Consider the following 22,922-nt stretch of genomic DNA (forward strand, 5'->3'; position numbering starts at 1 on the left):
ATTATTGCCCCTAGCACCGAAGCTGGTACCTTGGCCCCAGGATGCGGGGGCAAGGTCTGAAGGTGAAAACCCTGCCCCCCACCCATGCAGGGCAAGGGCGGGTAGCATCCTTAATCTTTGCAACCACAACAGTCAAATCTGAAGGATCTAAAGGTGGCAAATCCGTTGGTCCAACGCGTGTGGTGAGAAAAGCTCCCAGAATGGGTGGCATGTGAGGCCATGTGCAGTTGTTGGTAACGCATGAGGTCCATGTGCGGCAATTAGTAGGAAATTGCCACTTCTCTTCGAAAGATTGGCGGCTTGGGAGCCTTCTCATATTATGCACGTCTCTCTAATGTTGCTAGAAAACTACATATCTTCCTTTTTCAGCCTTGGAAGAAAAACAAATCAATTAGAAAAGTGAAACTAACTTTATAGACAAAGTAGGCAGATGGGAAAAGAGGAGACTTTTTGGCAAAAAGAAAAAAATAGGTATGGGAGAGTTTTCTACTAGAGAGAGAGTACTTATCTTTTTACTTTAGTTAAGGTTGTGTTTGGTTGGCATATTTCAACTCATCTCAAACTAATCATTGATATGACTTACTACTTTTTTGTCTTTTTATAAAAAAAGTTAAACACATCTTAATCTATTTCATATATTCAAACACAAATCTCAATATATTGACATTCAAGCACATCTTAATTGGACTCACAAATTACTACTATTTACCTATTAACTTAAATCATCTGAAATCACTTCTATGTTCAAACACAGCCTTAATATCAAAAGGATAAATGACTGTCACTTTTTTTTTTGTCAACATGGTTGTCAATCTTATTAAATTGAAATATGGCATTTAACCAATACAAGAGTTTTTATGCAATCAGCAATACAGTCAATATATAATAATTCAACACCCAAGTTGACTGCAGTTTGTGCTAAACGATGAGCAACACCATTCAAATCTCGCTTAGCATGCAAGATTTTCCACTGAGTATGGCACAGGAGCCTGGTAACATCCAATGTGAATAATAAGATTTAAGATTTAATAAGAGTAATAATAAGATTTAAGATAAAAGAGTAACAAATGTCAAATGTGATCTAATTATTTATTACTTTATAGTTTATATTATTCACTTTGTATACTTCAAAGTGCATATATGTGTGTGTGTGCGCACGCGCGCCTCTATTAAAGGAAGTTCAATATACTTGGTCTGTGTTACAAGTTGTTCGCCTTGTGATAGGTAAAGGGCAGCAAGATCTTGTGGATAGATTTTTTTTTTTTTCTCTTAGCTTGGGCATTTTGGTTTTGTAGACATAAAATGGTTTTTGAGAATCATAACATGCAGATAAGTTAGGTGGTCCAACACGCTCTTCAGTTGTAGTGTCTTCAGCAGGAGGTTAGATATGTTCCTGCAGTTAGTCTGGATGATCATTGTTGTTGGCATGCTCCTCCTACTAGCTTCTATAAATTGAATGTGGATGATGCAATGTTCTATGATATTCACAAGGCAGGTGTTGGTGCAATTGTTAGGAATGAGTAGGGTCATGTGCTTATGGCTGTTAGTAAGCTTGAACATGAGGTGGCTGATCCTAAAGCAATTGAACTGTTGGCAATGTTTCGTGATCTCAAATTTTTTGTGCAGCTGGGAATCTCATGTATCGTTCTTGAAAGTGATTGTTTGTTGTTAGTGAAAGCTTTACAAAAGAATGAAGTTTCAAAGTCAGTTTTGGGCAATCTGATTTGAGAAATTATTAGCCACTATTCATCACTACACACCACACATTCTATTGAAAAATATTCATATATCTTATGAAAAGTATCTTTACATCTTATGAAAAACCTATAAATATGTGGTGTGAAAATAAATAATGACTGATGTATATCACTTCTCATGTGATTTATTAGGACAAACAGTTGCCGTATCACTTCATTCCGTTCAAGTCAAGCATATCTTAAGGCTGGGCAATCGTGTAGCACACAATTTGGCTAGAAAAGCTTGGCATATTGCATATACTAATTTTTGGTTAGGTTCAGTTCCTGATTATATTGCTCAATATGTGTGGTTAGACCAAGTTCATCTGTAACTTGTATGGGTTTTATTATGAATGAAAGTTTGCTGGTTAAAAAAAAAAAAATTAAAAAATTAAAAAAAAAATGTAACCCAAACTCCAAACACCACCTAAAAGCCATGAACCTTTGTGTTGGGGATTGGGGGTACATCCAGAACTTAATTAAGACGGGAATGGAAGAAAACCAAACAGTCCGTACAATGACGGGGGAATCGTCGATTTTCACGCCAAGTCCGTTGCAGATGCTGATGCCCGCGAGAGAATCAGAAGAACCCAACCGTAATGCCGGAAGGGAATTGCAGATAGCGTCCACCTCGGCTCCGTTCAGACTTCCCGATGATTGGTTCGTTGAGTTAAAGCCTCGTGGCTCGACCACCAGCTCCACTGGCCGTGTCGACAAGGTTCGTTCTCTCTCGCTCTCCCTCTCTTTTTTCAATCCTTTTTTTAATCTTTCGAATAATATAACTATTTGCATTGTTGATAGTGTATGTATCTGTATACGAATGCATGCTTCCATAGATTTAGGTTTGTATCTATTATAGTTAACACCTGCATGTATCGACACTTGTGGTTTCTATTATTGTTATCATCATTATCCCTAATAGTAAAGGAAATGACTGGAAAGTGAAATCTGGTCAAGAAGTGCATTCAGATATGTGAAAGGAATCCATTAATGATCTTCAGCGGCTAATTGGAATTCTAAAATGTGTCCAAAATAAATAATCATTATAGAGGCTCGAAAAGGCAAAAAAAAAAAAAAAAAAAAAAAAGGAAAAAGAAGAAGAAGAAGAAAGAAAGAAATAGAAAAAGCAATTGAGGCTCTAAAGTCTTATCTCCTTAATTTATATGTGTGAGATTTGACATATATGTGGGATGGGGGATCTGTTAGCGACACTTGGCTTATGTTACCATGGACAGAAGTGCATTCAGATATTATTTACTTAAGAAACTATGGTTTAGTTGTATACATTCTCTTGTGCTTACATTCAACTTCACTGCTGCCAGATCAAAACAGTTTGGTTTACTGGTAAAGCATCAATTAGCTACATAAAAAGTTAAATAATTTTTTTATTTATTTAAATAAAAACAAGTTCTTATAATCTGGCCATCATTGTTTTTTTCAAACAACTTTTAAAACCCTATTGGTAGAACAGGGTTCATGATGATATCTTCTGCTAGGTATCATATGATGAAGTCCTCTAGCTGCCTGTAGTGATCCTTTATGATAATATAATGGTCTTCTGCAATTTTAGCATACATTTAGATAGCTTGACAGTCAACTTTTTTTTTAATCCATTATTCAGCATCAGAATTATGCAAGTGTGCTCTTATGTATCATACTGCTTGTACCCTTGGGGAGAGGGGATACGTTTCTTAATTTTGAAATTTGGGTGTTAGATTGTTCTGTCTGGAAGTTCGTTCACTTGAATTTATAATGTGTTACATACTTGAGAGCCTCTATCTTGTTTTGCAGTATTACTATGAACCCAGGACTGGACAACAGTTCCGTTCTCTGGTAGCTGTTGAGAGATACTTAAGAGACAAAAAACAAGATACACCTACACCTGATACAGTAAAAGCAAGAAATGAAAATACTGTGAGTTCGAAAGTTGCTTTATTCAGTAGTTATAGATACATGAATTCTGTTGCTGAAAGGATCTTAACTTAGGTCAATGTATTACTGTTGCGATTATTGTGGGTTTTTATTATTTTAAGCTTTGGTTTAAACTTGGTCATCTGCCAAATTAAAGAGAAAAAAGGACTTCACAAGAGCAGGCAAGTTCCATCTTTCTATACAAGAAGAAAGAAAGACATACATTATCATCCCTTTTGTATATAAAATACATGATGATTGGGCTTTGCTTATCTCTACTAACATCCCCCCCTACATATAATCGGATAATAACACCAGAGGGCCGTGCAACTAAAGGCGCAAGAGGGTTGTATTGTTGAGAAAGGAATATTTTTGATAGGTAAATAGAAGTCCACACACGTACAAGATTGAAAACGTGACCTCACACTTCACCTCTTGTTTGAGGAGAGAAGCCATCTGGTTCAAATCTGGAATTGTATTGGTGAAAGTTTTCTATCTTGAACCTAAACTATAATAAAGTTGCAATTGAAAACAGAAGGACTTTCCTTCCATACTTCTCGTTTGTTGATGTCTAACTTGATTAGATGAGTATTAACCTTGCCACAATACCAGACCCTTATTTGCACAATGTAGTCAAGGAACTTGCTATGTTCACTCTTCTTTTCTCTCTCTCCTTTTCCCAAGGATAGTAGCATAAATGAATTTTTCAGACCAATCAAGTTGTAGCTTGTCATGTGGTGTGCATGATCTGAAGGATAATCCTTACGGTAGGGCTCACACTTATGATAATAGAGTAAGTACTCTTGGTTACGCATCTTAGTTTCTCCACTTAATTCTAGAATTGGGTTGCATTGAATAAAGGGATGAATTATGACATTGATTTAAACTTCTTTTTTTATTAGCACCAGGTGTCCAGGAACAGTGTCCCAACTAATCCCAGAGGCTCACAGGCCTTCGACAAGGAGTTTCCTGCAAGTTCATTTCAAGTAATTCAAGGGAAAAATCCTCCAGTCTAATGGCCTCTAGAGATTGTTTATATCCAAGAGGATTTGAACCTTAGACCTTAGACATTAATTTAAACTTGGCAGAACCTTAATCTATGGGGTACCTTTTAATAAATAGGCACCCATGGATCCCAAACATTTCTAAATTCAGACATTTTTCTTTCTTTCTCTTTTTTTTTTTTTTTTTTTTTTTTTTTCTGGTTTTGGGTGGGGTGGGGGGAATGTGACAAAAAGGCTTGTGGTGCCAAAACTAAGAATGGAAAGTCCTCACTGACGATGCTTTAGGTGCTGCAGTTGCAAATTAGGGACTGCACCATCAGGAGCACCTCACCCTTTAAACTACCTGATGATTGGGTCATCGAGGAAAAGCCTCGTAGCAATATCAACTATGCTGGTGTCATTGACAAGGTACACTACAGATCTAGGTATATGGTATCCATCCTGCCTGTTGGGTAAAGTCACTGAAATATTTTAGCAAAATCTTTACTCGTATGTTGTTGTGGTTATTTTCTTACTACCGAGCTTGATTTTCTGTATATGAGATTTAGTTTTATTGTGATCATTTCACTTTTTCCATCTCATTGACCATTTATGAATTTATATGACTATACTGAAGTTATGCAAGATGAATGGGTGGTTTGGATTTAGATTTGTGCCCAGCTTAAATTCCTATGGACCCCTAGAAAAATTTTGAAAGTAACAACTATTCTTTTATTTCCATAGTTTTCTATTAGAATAATGGATGGAAAGTAAGATTTAAGTACCTCTTTGTGATCCTGATTTGTAATCTCAGGTTTCAAGTACAATTGTTACCAGACCTTGACATAAGTGACTATTTCTGAAATTTTAAGGGTGGCCTTCTTTACATGAACTGTCATCCATTTATTCAGTATTCTAGGAAATCCTATTCTGGGCCTTCCAGCGGTTTGGAGCGGATATATTGGTTGCGTGCCTTTGTGTTCTAGCATGAATAGTTTCAATTGCAATCTAGGATATGTTGTACTTTTAGGTGATCCATTTCCCTGAAACAAAACTCTATAAGTTTATTTCCTGCTTACATTTCTGTTCTTGCATGTGCTTTAGACCCCTTTCCTTAACAAAAAGAAGGCTTAGGTTTTTCAGCTACTGTGCTCCAAATAATAAGCACACCTGAAGTTACATATAAGAAGTGTTATCCCTTTATGCAGTTATATATTGAGCCAGAAACTGGGCAGCGGTTTCGTTCTTTGAAAGCCGTTGAGAGATACCTAACAGAAGCGAAGGAAAATACTGCAACACCTAAGGTATTGAAACCAGCCAATCAGCTTAGTGTGGGTTTTAGTTACTGTTACTGCTAAAGCAAATAATTTATTTCCTCCTGTCATCCATGACTATGCATATGCTTGCTTCTCTTAAGGCTTCACAGAATTCTGGTTCATGGAAGAAAAACATTTCTAGTATTATACGGTCACCCAGAGTTGTGAGCAAACACCGGTTGGAAGCTGAAGAAGATAACATCACACTCAAGGCATTGAAATTGTGCCGTTCAAAAGTAAGTCTGAGGACTAACTAGTTAAGTACTATTTGGTTCAGCCTTCAAAGAAAATCTTTCTGTCATCCATCACTATGGATGTGTCTGCTTCTCTTCAGGCTTCACCAAATTCCGGTTCAGGGAAGAAAAACATTCCTGGTATTATACGGACACCAGGAGTTGTGAGCAAATGTTGGTTGGAAGCTGAAGAAGATAACATTACACTCAAGGCATTGAAATTCTGCAACAGTTCAAAAGTAAGTCTGAGGACTAACTAGTTAAGTACTATTTGGTGAAACAAAACTTCTTTTCTCCTGTTATTTTATGCTGTAAACAAACCTTTGTGCCTTTTCAGCCTTCAAGAAAATCTGGTTCAAGGAAGAAATTTGTTTCTAATAAAGGGGTTAATGCTTCAATGCTTGATTGTGCCAGCCCACCAGCAAAGATAAACTGGGTTCTTTCTGGTCCTGGTGGTGGTAATGTATGGAGTGCTTTCATCAATGAATCTATTGTCCCAGATTCAGTAAAGCAAAAATGGTCTGAGAAATTTATAACAACCATCCATGCACAAATTTAATGCACCAAGAGGTATTTTAGTTCTCCAAAGCTTTATTATCCTCGGCACACTATTGCTTCCATTTTCTTCACCTCATGGAGCATACTCCTTTCCAGAATTCTAACTTTTGTTGATTTTCAAATTTTGTGATCCCATCATTTGTAAATTTTCTATTGAGAACTTGGGCATATTTATGTTGTAGGCATGGATCTAGAAACGCTTTCAACATGGACATGACGGATGCATCCATTAGGAGGCAATAAACATCTAGACCTCCCATGGAAATGAAATCATGGAAGTCCATTTTACATGATTCAAAAAGGAGTCCTTATTGTTCTGTCATATCATGTTTTTTTACGGCATTAGTGTAATGCAAGCATGAGGTTCAAGGTGTTGAGCCATAAGCCTTTTGGACTTTATTTTCAAAAATATATTATGTATATTAAAGAATTACTAGAAAACAGGAATTACATAATATGTTAAAAGCCTGGGGCTAACAATTTTAAAAAATCCATGAAACCATTTTTAATTTAGATTCACGTACCTCACTAATTGTGGTTAGAGAAAACCATTCGATATCCAAAACCTGGGGATTCAGTCACAGCACAGAGTTTGTAGATTTTACACCACCGCATAGGCCTTGATGAATTTGAAAATGTTTGGCTTTCTAGAACAGCATTTATTGATATTTAAAGCAATAGAGATATGAAGTCCAACATAGAGAAAGTTCATTACTAGCCATGATTTTTTCGATTCCTACATTGTTTACTCTTTTCTGTTTATGATTTAATTATTTCATGGGCTTACGGCTAGGTGCACCCCTTAGTTCATAAAGGTCGAAGGTGGCAAAGGAAGCTTCCCTTAATGTCCCAGTACATCTCCAGTTCCTAGTATTTTTGGCTCTTCAGGACGTCCCAAATCCACACTGGTAACTTTGTGTGGTGTTGGAACAGAAGTGTACTCCATGTATACTTCATGTGTACTTGGACTATGTATATTTTCAATCAATAAAGTTTTGTTCTTATAATAAAGAATAATTATATGCTGGGTATGACTTGGGACAAGTTATCCTATGAGTGCAGTTTTTACAACTTACAAGTCAGTTCTGCTCAAATCATGGTGCACGGTCCTTAGTCCTTATCATTATGTAAAGCGTTATTGTCATCGAAACATAGCTTGATTGACAGTCGTTCAATTATTTTGCAGGAGCTCAAAATAATGATAGTCACCTTCAGGCTTCAGTACCTAAATTTATTTCTTCGATTCTAAGAGCATTCTCACCGGGTTATGCATTTCCAAAATATATTGTACTTTTTGACTATTAGATATAAAACACACTTGCAATAGATTATCTATTAACAAAATTTGTAGCTTTTAGCTAAAGTATCGGTAAAGAAAAGATCAAATTTGGTCTCTACTGTACAAAGAGTAAATCTTATTTTATTATTTTTTATTAACACTCTTTCTTCTCTCTATCTACATCCACAAACTTTCATAAGTTTCTTTAAATTAAATAGCAAAATGTGATAAAATAAAGTAAACTAATAATTAATAATTAAAATATGATAAAACAAAATAAATTAATAATTAAAAAATTAAATTTTTTTAAATTATTAATTACTCATTACTATATAATAAATAAATAGATATCCAATGTGGAGATTTGATGTGAATAGGTAAAGTTAAATTTATCTTACATTATTTTATTGTTATATAATAAAAAAAATAGCTATTCTAATGTGGAGACTTATATAAATAAAATAGTTAAAATCTAAATTTATTTTATATTTATTAAAATTATCCTTTACATATACATAATTTATTAATAATGCTCTAATACCCTTTGTTACAATTGGTAGAGCCAGCTTGCGTGGACTGCTGGATTGGAGTAGGAATCGAGTTTATTTTAGTTAGTGTCATGGGCTTAGGCCCAAGTAGATTAATGATATAATAGACTCCTTCTTATTTTCTTATTATGCTTATGTTAGTTGTTTAAACTATGCCCAAGAGGCCCAGTAGATGGGAAGCCTTCCAATAGGGAATTTCTATGGGGACGTACTATTGGCTTCTCCAGAAACTAATAGAAAGCTTATTTTCACGTTCATCCTTCTTCTTCTCTCGTTATTCTGGAGGTTCTCAGATTCGAAGTGAGATTATAAGTAACACCGAATTGGCCAATCTAGGAGTGTGTTACAAATAGGTATCTAAGAAGTCAATCTCAAAATGGCCAATCTAGGTAACACCGAATTGCATTTTTATTTTGAAAATTATCATGCTGCTATCAAGAACGAAATTCTTAGGATTCCAGGAGAAAAAGTACTCGTTGTCAAGTGCTTGTTGGAAGATAAAGAGTTACAGATCTTGATTCAGCCCTCTTACACAATCTTTGACGTGAAGTTAAGTATTGAACATGCTTATGGGAGAGAGATTTATCTATTGGAGCAGCAAGAATTGATATGCAATGATATTTGCTTGAAGGATAAACAAACCATGACTAAGACCATGGTGTACGAAAATGGTTCTATCTTCCTTATTGTTTCGGGCTCAATGGAAATAGAAGAACACGAACAGGAGGCAAAAAAGGTGAAAATTAAAGACATAACAAAGCCTTCAGAATCAAAGCTCACATAACTCATGGTGTTGAACTCTGCGCACTACAACTTAGATTTTGATACTGTAGGCAATAGTCTTCAAGGATCTACACTCCATGAGTACTGGTTGGCTTATTGCTTGTCTGGTGTTCATGGCATTTCTACAAGGGGAGGAATCCCAAGCAAAGGACCACGTCATGTATGGCATCCTCCATGGCCAGGAGGCATCACTCACTCATTCACGGTCCACCCCAAAAATCCCAAACCCTAGTCTCTGAGCTCACTGATGGTACGTTCCAGACTAATATCCCAGCTACTCAGGCCAAGACAAAGTGGGTTGGAATCGTGCTCTACCTGGAGCTAATTTATGGTCAGATGCCTCTTATTGGCGAGTTGCCAAGCTCTGAGTGCTTCAACTGTCTCTCTTGGGGCAAGGCCACTACAAGATCCGCTTCCAGCAGTTCTCGCTTGGTCTTATTGCAGGCGGACTCATAAACGAAACCATTGATATTTGGAACCCCCTCATTCTGATCCATTCCGAAGGAAATGAAAATGTTCTTGTGGGACATCTTTCACTGCTTAAAGGGCCAGTGCAGGGTCTTGAAATTAATACGTAACACCAAACATGCTTGCATCTGAGGTTGATGATGCTAAAATTTGCATATGGGATTTGGCAAACCCTGCAGAACCTTCTCATTTTCCACCTCTTAGGAGTAGCAACTCAACGGGAGATATTTTGTGCTTATCTTGGAATAGCAAGGTTCAATAGGTATTGGCATCCACTTCATATATGGGACAAATGTGGTTTGGGACCTAAAGAAGCAAAAGCCAATAATAAGCTTTTCAGACTCCATTAGAAAGAGGTGCTCTGTTTTGCAGTGGGATCCTGATTTTGCCACTCATCTTATTGTTGCATCGGATGAAGATAATTCACCTACGGTGAGGCTATTCTCTCGGCTTCAAAGGTTGGGCTTCAACCTGAAAAATTTCCATACTCTTTTGTCATAAAAGCTTGCGGTCAGTGCTTGATTGTTGGAGAAGGTGGGACAATGCAGTCAGTTGCTATAGGGAATACTTTTTTGAGAATTTATGTCTGTGAGAGAGAGGGCCTTGGAGCTCCATGATTGCAGGATATGTTGCTTACAACTTTTTGTCAGAGACTTTTAAGGTGTTCCTACACATAAGCAAGCAAATGAAAAGCCGAACTTAGTCACTTCGATAAGCTTTGAGGGAGGTTTAATAGAAAAGATGAAAGGCACAAGGAAGTGCTGTTGAATGCTTATGAGCAACAATGTGATGAAGTAGTAAAAATATTTGCAGAGTATCACAAACGTCTTGATTACTAAGTTAATCTAGCAAGAGATGTTCAAAGGTTAAATGTTGGCCCTTTAGATGAAGTATTTAACAACTTTAGTGCAAACAATGATAAGGAAGTTGTTTATTCAACTATTAAGGGCAGTAAATTGGTAGATGACATGATTCTTATTGATAAGAATCGAGAAAGAAGCCTCCGAAATGCGTGTGAATTTCTTAAGCAATTTCTTGAGATTGTGGTCAACAAGAAACCAGATGAGGAGCCTAAACTATGCCAAGCTAATATCTTTATTTGAGGGCTTAATTAGTTCTAATCTAGCTTTACGACCAATAAGCACTAATGGTGCTCAAAAGGTTGGTTAAAAAAGAGGTAGGTTGAATCAAAAGGTTGGTAAAAAATGAGGTAGGTTGAATATAGAGGAAGTAGATGATGGGCAGCCCAAGATAAAGGTTTGTTTAGGAGTCCCTGCTACACAATGGATTTCAATTTACAATGCTAGGCTACCTATGAAATAGTGAAATAGAGGTACCATACAACGTAGCTGATGCAAGGCTGGCACAACATTGGGAGAGAGGACTTCCAGATGGGCTGGCTTATAAGTTGCATGGCATCTTGTTCCAATCTTTGCTCTCATTATGGATGTTTATGGGCTTATCAGCGACAATGCTAAAGGCATTGTTGAGATAGCGGGCTGGAGCCATCAAATCTATGAGAGAATTGACGGAGGAAGAGAAGGATTTGCAACTGTTTCGACCAATCTATTAATTAATATGAGTTGGTCTCAGAAATTGTTGAACTTTGGTGTCGAGTTCTCATTAAATGTACCATTTACTTTTCCTGAATATGTCACCACTGCTGGATATTGGCAAGAAATGCGGGTTGTTGGAGTTGGATATTAGTTTTACTAATACAACATAATTGCATGCACGGATGGAGAAATTGGCAATATTACAATATCTTAAGAACAAAGATTCCAATGATTGTGCTCTGTTATATAGAGAACATCGAATAGACTACCAAGTGTTGGCTAATCTTTTTATAATCAACAGGGACGAGAAATATAAGCTTTTGGTGACTTTTCTTGCACAGAATTTTCAGGAGGAAAAAAACAAAGCAGCCACTTCGAAGAATGATTATGTTTTAATGAGGACACTTACAAAAAAAAAATGTTTTAAAGAGGACACATAAGCTAGAGCTGGTCATTGCTTCCTTTATGCTTGGAGGTGATACCGATTTTACCTCTGGATTTAAAGATGTTGACAACAACTATCGTGTGAGTACAACATAATTAAGTTCTGAGTTTACTGAGAACCATGTTAATGTCAAACAAACCAATTTGTTAGTCTCTGATGCTAATCTGTCAAAGCTCAACATTGACCTCTAGGAGGAAATATATGGTTCAAGTGAGCTTCAAAATTCTAATCTATCGTTAGGTTCTTCTCTTACTACTTTTGCGTACACAATCAATGATCCTATATTTTAGACCCTTCATACTGCTGCAGTAGCATTCAACAGTTTTTTTTTTTTTTTTTTTTGGGAGTTCATCGTACCAGATTGGGACATGTTCTATTGCGACCATTACACAGCTAAGTTCCACAGCTCAGCAAGAGCATTGGGCGAATTGCTATACTTGTGTTTACTTTCACAACTCAACGTAACTTACACTCTACACTTTCATGAGACTCCTCCAGTGTTGCTTACTGAAAAGGCAATAGCAATCGTGGCAATCCTTTTCATAGTCTGGTTTATCATACAAGCTCAAAGAAGCATAACTATACCTTATGGGCAAAATGCTTTAAAGGGAGAGGATTTGTTACAATTTAGTTTACAGCAGGAGCCACCTTGCGTGGACTGCTGGATTGGAGTAGCAACCGAATTTATTTTAGTTAGTGTCATGGACTTAGGCCCAAGTAGATAAATAATGTAATGGACTTCTTTTAATTTCCTTCTTATACTTGTGTTAGTTGTTTAAACCCTGGCACTAGGCCCAGTAGATGGGAGGCCTTCCAGTAGGGAATTCCTACAGTTAGTTGTGTGGACGTACTGTTAGCCTGTCAAGAAACTCATAGAAACCTTATTTTCACGCTCATCCTTCTTCTTCTCTTGCTATTCTGAAAGTTCTCAGCCGCCAAGTGAGATTGTTTGTTCAACCCTTAGGAGTGTGTTAGACCCTTAAATTGGTACTTCTTTTTTAATCTATTTAGTGTGATTAAGCATTGATGTTGGGACAGCCAATTGATTAGTGAAGCTTGTTCAATGCCATTAAAATGCATAAGTGCAGATAGCTTAGGTAAAGAAAATGAATGACACAATGAGACACCGCGTCCCGGACAGGGAACCTTGACTTCTCAGGAAAACATCCCTCACCTGAATGGTCTTCGATCTCTCTAAAACACTTTTTTAAGACTTAGTAACATTTTTTTCAAGTAGAATTACCTCAAGCTCACGCCTGGTTGACTTAGAGCCTGTCATCTTGTTCCTTCTCGAGTGTCTTACTTTGTGTTGCATGTCCATGTAAACCATTTACAATTTAGGACTAAGTCAACGGACGTAGGTTGGTTACAAAAAATCAAACAATTTCATCTCATCTAATCATTATAATTTTTTTAAATTTCCATACAAAATATAATTAATAATTCAACTTTTTCAAATTTCAATATAAAATTAATAATAAAAAATTATATTATAACAATATTTTATTCATTACTATTCAAAATATATTATCTCATCTCATCTGAACTACGTAATCAAACTAAATCTCTGACTTCACTTTCATAATTCTAAGGAGATCCTGATCAAGAAACTCTTTCTATATTAATGACAACAATCTTTACCTAAATAATTTAAATGCAGAAATGAAATGATTTTTTTTTTTTAAATTAAGGATACAACCTTCCCGACAAGTACAGAGACAACTTATCTCTCAAATGCACCCCCTTTATGTCGACGGTTCCACAAATCTGTTGGTGGTAACCTGAGTCATGGTTGTGAGACAAAGGTACTTCGTCCTGCGCCTCATCATCCATATCAATAATAATGTTATGAAGTAGACAGCAAACGAGAATAATCCTCGGCAACCTATGTTTGTCAGGCCTCCACATAACTCCTTGAATGATTCTCCACATGTCTTTCAACCTTGCCAATGCTCTCTGTGCCACTATCCGAGTGGCATGATGACGCCTGTTGAACTCTTCTCTCGATTCTGGGAGTTCTGTCCCTTCATAGGGAATGATAAGATATGGCAATAAAGGGTACCCTAAATCGCCAATTATGTATTCCCTTATTCCTGATCGCTCAGAGAGCTCTAAATCTTTTCCGTTCAACCTCTCACCTTTCTCACAGAGTTTGTAGAAGTTTGAACTCTCAAATACCACCCAGTCCTTCATTTTTCCTGGCCATCCAGTGACTATGTCTCGAAACCTCATGTCTGGGTCCACAATTGCCTGCAACACCATGCTATGATTCTTCTCATGATCGAGCCAGGTGTGACTTGAGGGATCCGATGCAGGCAAACACATCATGATGTGGGTTGTATCCACAACACCACAGCAATTAGGGAGGCCTCGCATTTTCTCAAATTTAGATTTTATTTCCGCCATTTCCGTATCTGTTGAAGGCCACTTCAGGTGATGAAGCCCCCTTTCTTCCATGGATTCCACAAAACGCCAGGTCACTTGGGAGACAGTTGAGTGATTCAACCCAAACGAATCGCCAACTGTCACTAGTGACTCGCCGGAGCTCAGTCTTCTTAAGGCTACAGCTACCTGATCACATAAAGACAATGGCTTGCCATTTGCAAACACAAAATGTGCAGACTTAGCCATCATGTCTTCCTTCACGAGTGAACATATGTAGTCAAAGGTTTTTCTAGATATCTTAAAAACAGATTCAAACCTATCTAGACCCTTGGATGGAGATTGAAGACCTGCAGTGAGAAGTAGAGCAAGGAGAAAATTAAGATTCACAAATGTGGCTCATTTAAATTTGTCTCAAATGCCCTTCACAGGACTTAATGACATAGAACCAACATCATCTTATTCCTAAACTATCAAGGAAAGTCACTTGGTAACAGATGACATACAGAGCATATATATAAGTAATGTGAAATGAAGAGTATAACTTTGTTTGCAGAGTATACTGAAAGGGATTTTCAGAATTAAGGTGATTTTTTTTCTGATAAGTAATGTGATCTCGTGGCAACCCCAGTAGGCTAGTATATTAAAAATCCTATTGATTGAAGATGATCTTGCCAGCAGAATCAATTTATAGGTTAATTCATTGCGATCCACTTGGAGCATGCAAAACATCAAAACATACATATAAGGAGACAACTAAGAAAAAGAGGCGATTTTTTTTTTTTTTTTGGTAAGTAAGAAAAAGATGCGATGTGATTGTTGAACCATTCTATGACATAGAATTATCCTTTTTGCATCACTCAACTGCCTAGTTGACCATGTGTTCCAATAGATATAGACTTGCAGTTATAAGATCGATCAGTACTTTGTGCTATAACTAGTTTCTATATAGAAGCCGTTTCAGCTTTTGCAGAACCCGTACCAACTAACTAACCAGTTTTCTATAGAGAGGTCATTTCAGCTTATGCATAACCCATTCCAACCTTGTCCCAGAACAAAGACTAAAATATAGAGCATAGAGGTAAGAAGTTACCAGTTCTTATGTCAGACTGTTTTGGAGCCAAGTCAAAAGATGAGAAACAAACATCCATCTAAATAAGTTCCTAAGGCGTGATACATGTTGAATGTGCCTTTTTTCTCATTAAGATGAAATTTTCTCTAATTTTAAGCTTGAAGGAGAGATTTTTAACTAGTTGAGCTCAAAGGAATTTAAACTGCAATGTTATAAGGTGAACCACTGCATTATGGCTGCTGGGGACCAGAAATACAGAAACTAAAGGATGTAGTTTATTCAGGCATGCCTGGGTTTATAACTTGTCTATATTCTATTTGTAGAAATGGTCACCACTCATCCTCTCTTAAACGCTATGATACTTTCAGTTACTCTTTACAAGAAAGCTCTTGGAAAGAGGATTCAAATGAGAGGACTACCTGTCCTATTAATTTTCTTTTCTTCTTCTTCAACAAGTACCCGTACTATTCCATTATCATAAAAGAAGGTTCAAAATCTGTCTAGGAAGGAGAGAATGGAAGAGAAGAGAAATCACAGGTGACTGGATTTGTCCTGGCTCTCACTGTTTGTTTCACAGGTGAAGTGAGGTAAAGAAAGTATGAAGAAAATTTTTTAACAATTCCCAAAATTATTTTCAGCGAAGTTTTGGGATAAAGTTTATTAAGGTACAACATTTTAGCAGAATCTACACTTACTTTGCGCAAACAAACATGATAAATAATTAACCAAAAATACGAGATTTTGAGAAAAATCTCTCTCCCTATCAAAATAATAATAATTAGCCAATAAAGATTTCAGAAAAATAGAGATTTTGATGAAACTCTCTCTCCCCCTCCTTTCCTACTTTGTTTTCCCTTTTTATTCTTTTAAATAATAGATCAAATGGGAGTCATAACCTTTTAAATATTATTCAAATATTATCACCAGACAACTACTGGAGGTGAATGAAATCAAACCATTCAAAGCAGGCGCTGGTTTATTCTAGTATACCTAAATATATATCTCATTGCTCTAAGATCTAGGTAACTCCGCCTATGGACCTGTAAAAAATACCTCCATTCCAAGTTTTCTTGGTATCATCTATTAGTGCACTAAACAACCTGGATACATATATTGTATCCACTATTTTCTTCTATGTTGAATATAAATCTTTGAAGCTTATGGATATCTGTATATAACCCTCTCATTAATTCACTTGTTAATAGAACCCCAACTCGTCAGCCTCTTGTAGCAGTTTATCTCATATGCCTGCCTATTATGGTTCCTGAACATCTCAAAGTCTTAGAAAACTGCTACTTTCCCATCAAACACAAGCAAAGCAGGATCATATTCTTGCTTTCTGCTTCTTGGGAAATTAGCAGCGTTTGTACCAAAACAAGCTGGCTAGATTTTTTGAACCAACTTGAATGATTAAGTAAAGATGAAAGGAAAGTTTCTTAATCCAGTCTTAATATTCTTTTTCTTCATAAGAGGGCAGTCTCAATATCATGTTATGCATCAAAACGAGCTTCCCTCCATGAGTGAATTGTTCCCTCTCATTAAAGCTGTGGTCTTACAAATGGTGAGAACCTAAACGCTTTGAAGTCTGAAAATCAATGTGTGCGTGTATGTGAGTTTTCTGAGCTGATTCTCACTTAAATAATTTCCAACCCTAATAAAATTAAGCTAACCTATTGGCAACTGAGGAGTAGGTCATGCAATGCATTCTATTAACTAGTTACTGACTACAAGTTTGTTTTTAGACTATAGAGAGAATGAAACTTTCAAAGTCTTACTGCAATGATTTGATACTTAAAACTCTTATTGAAACTAGTTTTCCATATTACATTTTTTCTTTCTTGATAAGTTAGCAATCTTTATCAACAAGTTCAGAAGAAGCAACCCAAGTACATAGGAAGTATACAAGAGGGACACCTAGCTAGACGCTTCACATTTCCTAAATGATAACCAGTTATTTTTCTGACAACTAAAAATCTATTTGACCACTTCAATAGATAGATTCCAGATGTCTCCCTCACGTCTCAACCTTTTATGTATGCCCCATGCAAAAAATCAAACATTACAAAATTTAGGCAGTGGGGGCAAAATAGCATCAGCTGAACAACTCTCTGTGGCATAGTTAACAAAAACTCTCCCTTGCCTATGGAAGCTGTTTATTATTATTTTTGAACTTTTCCAACTCTAGACACTATAATTGGCACCTTCACAAGCAGCTCTAACTTTTAGTATCGGAGTGTCAATTGATTCACCACTTGAAGTAATTCTCAAAACAATTTTCACTTCCAACTCTAAAGTGGGAACATCTGAAAATTTCTGCTTTTGGAAAAAAAAAAAAAAAAAAATATGCTTTACACCATCCAACTACTTGACGCTCTAGTGGCACACATAATCCACAAGCATTCTCCAACAAGAAAGATATCATTCTTTTCTTAGATTTTATTACGAGGTCATTAATATATCTAATATATAGTCTTGTCCCCACTGCATTCCATAAGACAATCAAACAAGAATGTCCGGTAAAGAGATGATTTTGAAGTCAGACCAGGAATCCTTCCTACATACATAATTTACCTATGATATTTCAGCATATAACATGTATGAGACATAAAGCATAAACCTAATTGGATTAGACCAAATTCAATTCAATTCATGTACCAAAATCCATCGATTATATATGCAAAGCTACATACCTATTATACCAAAAACGATCGTCAAGAGCAAAAATAGTAAAAGAATCATAATCTCAAAGAAGGTATACCATTAATTCTCCGTGAGAACTCATCCCACCAATCTAGAGGCCCCTCCTCCGGCCCCGGGGACCCAGAAGCAGAAGCATTCTCTTCAGGCTTCTTCTCTGTCTTTTTCCTCTTTCTGAATCCTCTTACAGGACCCATCAGCAGAAACAATCCAATTGAATCAAAACCCAGAAACCCACCTTTTTCAAACAACCATAATCAGAAAACAACTGTATAAGAATTCATAAACAAATATTAATAATACCCATTCGTAATAGTAAAATAATATTTACCACAAGCACAGGAAGATCACGAAACAATGATGAAAGAATCAGTGGCTCGTAACATGAAAGGAAGACTGTCAAAAGAGACTGGTAGTTACAGTGTGCCCATAGCAGTTTGTGTGCGTAGTAGGTCTTTATAGCATGCAAGAAAAGCGAGAGCATGAAGAAATGGGAAGAGAGAGAGAGAGAGAGAGAGAGAGACTATGTGCGGGAAACTGACGGCAAATCCAAGCAATACATGTTGTTTGGTGGATGTCTAAGACAAATGTGGGCAGGAGAACAGGGGGACATGAACACAGATAATTTCGCAGCCGTGAGTCTCTCAGTCCGCATTTACGATTCTCCTCCAAGAGATTAAAGTCTTGCTCTTAAATAGGTTTACTCCATTTTGTTGAGGTTTCACTTATATTTATTTAGAAAAGAGAAATTATACGTAGGTTGAAGAAATTATACGTAGACTAAAGTCTTGCTCGGGGCCTTGGCAAGTTTGGTAAATGTGTCAATTCAAAATTTTTATCTTATTATTATAATTTTTTTATATTATTACACAAAATATAATATATAATTTAATTTTTTCAAATCTCAAAATAATAATAATACTTAAAAATAATATTTTAAATTTTTATCTCAATTCAAAATTTTCATTTTACTTAAACTGAGTCCAAGCTCCGATTAAAATGACAACTTTACTACGAACTAGTTCTTTAAGATTCTTTTGATGAATAATTTTATTTAAAAGTTTTTAGAGCATTTTCATTTGGTTCTTTATAATATTCTCTAAAATTTAGATAGAAATCACATTTTTTATAATGTTTTATTAAATTTTACTTATCTTTTAAAAACTTCTAACATTTCGTTTCTATCATTTCTCTATTTTATTAAAATAATTTTTTTTTCTCACTTCCTTTTATATTTTTTCTTTATATTATATTAAAATATAAGTTTAGAATAAAAAAATAAAAAGAATGATGTAGGATATATAGAGTTTTATCAATTAATTTAGGGACAGGATGTAAATGAGTTTTCTTTACTTTTCATTTTGTATCCTATAATTTAGCTAAGGATTAGATATAGGGATACGGATGGGATGCTCTTACACTACATATCATTTACACGATATAATTTAATTTGAAAGATTTAAAATTTATTAATTAAATTATACCATATAAATATTATGTGATGTAAATACCTTCAAATGGTACGTTTTTCTTATTTCAATATATGGTCGCAACGAATTTTTGGACCCATGGCATTCTTATCATTGATTCATTTAGTAAATGATAAAATAAAGGGTTATTTATTAAATATAGGAATGAATCATTTTTATTATTGAAGAAAAAAAAAATGGTGTTTATTTGGAAGAAAACACTGAATAATAAATATAGTAATTTTTAAAAAAAGAGAAAATTATTATCTAAAATATGTTATCTTTCAATACCGTAAATATGCAGTACTGATGAATATGTTAATGACTTTTTGTCTTCATATTGACATGCGATTATAATATTATTTATCCTATTAATATTGTATATAGAAGAACATAAATTATATAAAATGAATAACGGGAAAATAATCAGTTATTATAATATCACTGCCTTGTCCTCTCAATATTAATTTATGGCTCCTCATCTGCTAATAAGATAATGTTTTCTAAGATCACGTGACGCTTAAGATGAACATGTGCTAAGACTCTCAGTTTTCCAAGGCGCCCTACTGCTGTTTTTCCAATGTTCCGATATTTCATATGGGCAAAGAAGTGAAGAACCTCGCTTAATAGAGCTGCATGTGAGCCAAACGCGTGGTCTAAAGTGAGCGCAAGAAATTTAAGTACCACTGTTGAGGGTGCTTTTTTGCCGTCACATGTGGCTTTTTAGAATTTAGGATCACTTAGAGCATTAGTATTAGCTTGACTAAATGCATATCTAAATTTAACTAATATTAACTTAAAAATACATTTGTCTATTCAATCTAAATTTAAGTCCCACATTGAATTAGCCATCCATTCTATATATAATAATAACATAATATTAAAATAATATTTTTTAAAAAAAAATTTATTTTCTCACATTTTATAATTCTACCAATTTAATATTAAGCAATATTATATTATAATTAAATTAATATTAAAAAAAAAACACATTTTCAAAGCTCATTTAGGAATAACAAAATTCTATCAACTAATTTTTTTACTAAATATCTTAACCAAATATCTAGCAACATATGAGAAGTCATGCAAAAATAAAAAATTGCACTTACTTACAGCAACTTAAGGTTACATATGAGAAGAAAATCTGCATTGCAGTTATTAATCAATATGAAGAAAACAGCAACTTAAGGTTACATAAATCAATATGAAGAAAATATGCACTATACTTACATCTACATAAACAAAATTAGGAAATTTGCACTGCATTCTTAACCTTCTTAATTACAAAATCATATACATAAACACCTAGAGGAAATATACACTTCCTCCACCATCTTAATTACAAAACACTTACATAAACACATAGTGGAAATCAAATATTCAAACACCATCTTAATTACAAAAAACACTTACATAAATACCAAGAGGAAATACATAAATCTGCACCTAGTTATCATATACAGCAGTTCAAATATAAACCATCAACTAACATATAACAGCAGTTACAAGTTTCAATATACATCCAAAAAATCAGTCAGTGGGTTCCAAGCTGTCATGAAGTTCCAAAAAGTAGACTTCAATGCAAAAAATAGTCTTCCATTTCATAAATCAGTACCAACTGCAAAACAGATAGACAGAGCAATATTAATCTGTGTTTTTTTATCCAAAAACAGGAACTAGTAATTGTTTTCAGGTATGCAAAACCATCAACTATTCAGTTTATTAACAAAAAATAGCGACTACCAAAAATGGCCAAAAAACAGCAACTACTCACTTCTCCCTCCTCCAGCTACTGCATTTCATTCAATTCAGTCCTATGTTTCTCTAAGATCTTAATTTGAATTGACTTGAAGTATTCTCGCTGCACTGCATTCATGTTATCAACATTCAACATCATGACTTCCATCTCCATCTTCTTCTTCTTAAGTGAGATGATCTCAGCCCTGTCCTTTTCAGCCTTCATTGCCGTCTCCCGTAGCTTAATCATCATTATCCTCCTATCAGCTTCCATGTTACTTAACTTTTCATCAAATTGACTATTACAAGATTCTTCATGTTTCCTTTTCCTTTCCCTTTGTTTTTCAGATTTCTTGCCTAGCGGCCTCTCCAAATTGGTAGACATGCTCTCATTTTCCTCAACATCTATGGCAATGGCAGCTGGAACAGTAGGGCAACCCGTCTTTCTCTTTGTTGGCAAATTATCCATATGCACTTGCCACTTTGGTTGGTGCCTCAATAAGTTCCAACAATGATCCAAATTGTAATTACTTTTTTGTGTCGATCGGTACAATGCCTTTGCCTTGTCAATCTAAACATCAATCATAAAAATATTAGTACATATTTACAACCTAAATTTATGATAAATAGAAACATACATTGTCTTGTTCATTGGTACCGCTTGGATGCATTGATTCGACTTGGGCCAAGCAACCACAAAACTTGTTTGTGGCTTTTTAGATAGTTGACCATCGATTAGTCAACGACCCCACAGAACATTCAGGCCAATTATGTTTTTTATAAGTATTGAAGTAATCATGGATTCTTATCCACAATTGGGTGGACTTTTGATTTGTCCCCTTAATAGCATCTATACTAATGTTCAGCCACCCTGATACAAGGAGGTTGTCTTCCTCCACGTTGAAGGACACACCCCGTTGGGATAGTTTAGTTCGTGCCCTTACTTGCCCTTCGAGTTGTGTCACTTCAACCTTATTAACAATATTATCATGCAAGACACGAGCCATGGGGGGGTTAATAATACCTTCTCCACCACTTTGCAATAGTGTGGTGAAAAAGGGATCATCCAATAAGTGTGAATCCATCTTAAATAAAACAGTCAACAAGTAATAAATTCAATGCATCATTCAGTAAGTAATACAAAAAACAGTGAGCAAGTATGAACACTTCTAAAATAGGTGAGCAAGTAAGAACACTTCTAAAACAAAGAAAATGGTGGAAAAGAAAAAAACCAAAAAATATATTTGAGTATTTAATTACAATACATATTGCATCTTCTTCATCAGATTATTTGAAATACACTACATTCCAAAATAAAAGTCCACATGAAGCAACAACTGAAACTATTGGACCAAAACATTAAACCTACTCTAAATGTAAAGATAGATGCATATAGTCCTACTTGTGCAAGCTTAACTCTCAAAACAAAACACAAATCAGTAGAATAGAAAGATCGTTTGAATCCAGGGGTTACTATATTCAAATTCCTGCAAAGATTATAAATATTTCTAAACCATGAGCAGAGCATTCACCAAACAAAGATTGAACTAATTTCTTTCTTTTCATGGTTATACTCGGGAATGAACCATATTCCAACAAAACAAATAGACACCTCGCAAACCCAGAAAATCAGCATATAACTGCATGATACCTCTCCCAAAAAAATATATTCATCCCATAAATTATAAGCAGAAAATCTAGAGTGTTAATCATAGTTCGGTATCCTTAAGTGGATGATACTTCCATGGA

General features: G+C 35.3%; 2 protein-coding genes and 1 long non-coding RNA gene across 12 annotated transcripts; 1 reads left to right on the forward strand and 2 right to left on the reverse strand.

The window, feature by feature from the left end:
• The first annotated feature begins 1,944 nt into the window (after nt 1-1,944).
• On the forward strand, nt 1,945-8,038 carry LOC122290877 (methyl-CpG-binding domain-containing protein 7). 8 transcript variants are annotated; one of them, XM_043098555.1, is made up of 9 exons: nt 1,945-2,454; nt 3,528-3,650; nt 4,550-4,633; nt 4,946-5,059; nt 5,839-5,934; nt 6,057-6,182; nt 6,281-6,418; nt 6,517-6,749; nt 7,531-7,831. In XM_043098555.1, exons 1-8 carry the CDS (start codon nt 2,074-2,076, stop codon nt 6,736-6,738), a joined length of 1,284 nt encoding a protein of 427 aa, XP_042954489.1. In that variant the 5' UTR covers nt 1,945-2,073; the 3' UTR covers nt 6,739-6,749; nt 7,531-7,831. The 8 variants fall into 8 exon arrangements, with proteins under 8 accessions (XP_042954489.1, XP_042954488.1, XP_042954494.1 ...); XM_043098554.1 differs by lacking the exon at nt 7,531-7,831 and adding an exon at nt 7,924-8,038 and having other exon boundaries at nt 1,948-2,454; nt 6,048-6,182; XM_043098553.1 differs by having other exon boundaries at nt 1,949-2,454; nt 6,048-6,182; nt 6,920-7,831.
• Nucleotides 8,039-13,304: 5,266 nt separating this feature from the next.
• On the reverse strand, nt 13,305-18,670 carry LOC122290769 (protein ALP1-like). Of its 3 annotated transcripts, XM_043098402.1 has the most exons (4): nt 18,492-18,670; nt 18,299-18,363; nt 18,029-18,205; nt 13,305-14,548 (listed from the first exon to the last, which is right to left on the reverse strand). In XM_043098402.1, exons 3-4 carry the CDS (start codon nt 18,162-18,164, stop codon nt 13,503-13,505), a joined length of 1,182 nt encoding a protein of 393 aa, XP_042954336.1. In that variant the 5' UTR covers nt 18,165-18,205; nt 18,299-18,363; nt 18,492-18,670; the 3' UTR covers nt 13,305-13,502. The 3 variants fall into 3 exon arrangements, with proteins under 3 accessions (XP_042954336.1, XP_042954338.1, XP_042954335.1); XM_043098404.1 differs by lacking the exon at nt 18,299-18,363; XM_043098401.1 differs by having other exon boundaries at nt 18,299-18,670.
• Nucleotides 18,671-20,680: 2,010 nt separating this feature from the next.
• LOC122290774 lies at nt 20,681-21,695 on the reverse strand. Its single transcript, XR_006236551.1, has 2 exons — nt 21,211-21,695; nt 20,681-21,054 (listed from the first exon to the last, which is right to left on the reverse strand). It is a non-coding gene; the product is annotated as an uncharacterized LOC122290774 (long non-coding RNA).
• Nucleotides 21,696-22,922: the final 1,227 nt, after the last annotated feature.

This window comes from Carya illinoinensis, chromosome 13 (assembly GCF_018687715.1).
Source record: "Carya illinoinensis cultivar Pawnee chromosome 13, C.illinoinensisPawnee_v1, whole genome shotgun sequence".
Taxonomy (NCBI): domain Eukaryota; kingdom Viridiplantae; phylum Streptophyta; class Magnoliopsida; order Fagales; family Juglandaceae; genus Carya; species Carya illinoinensis.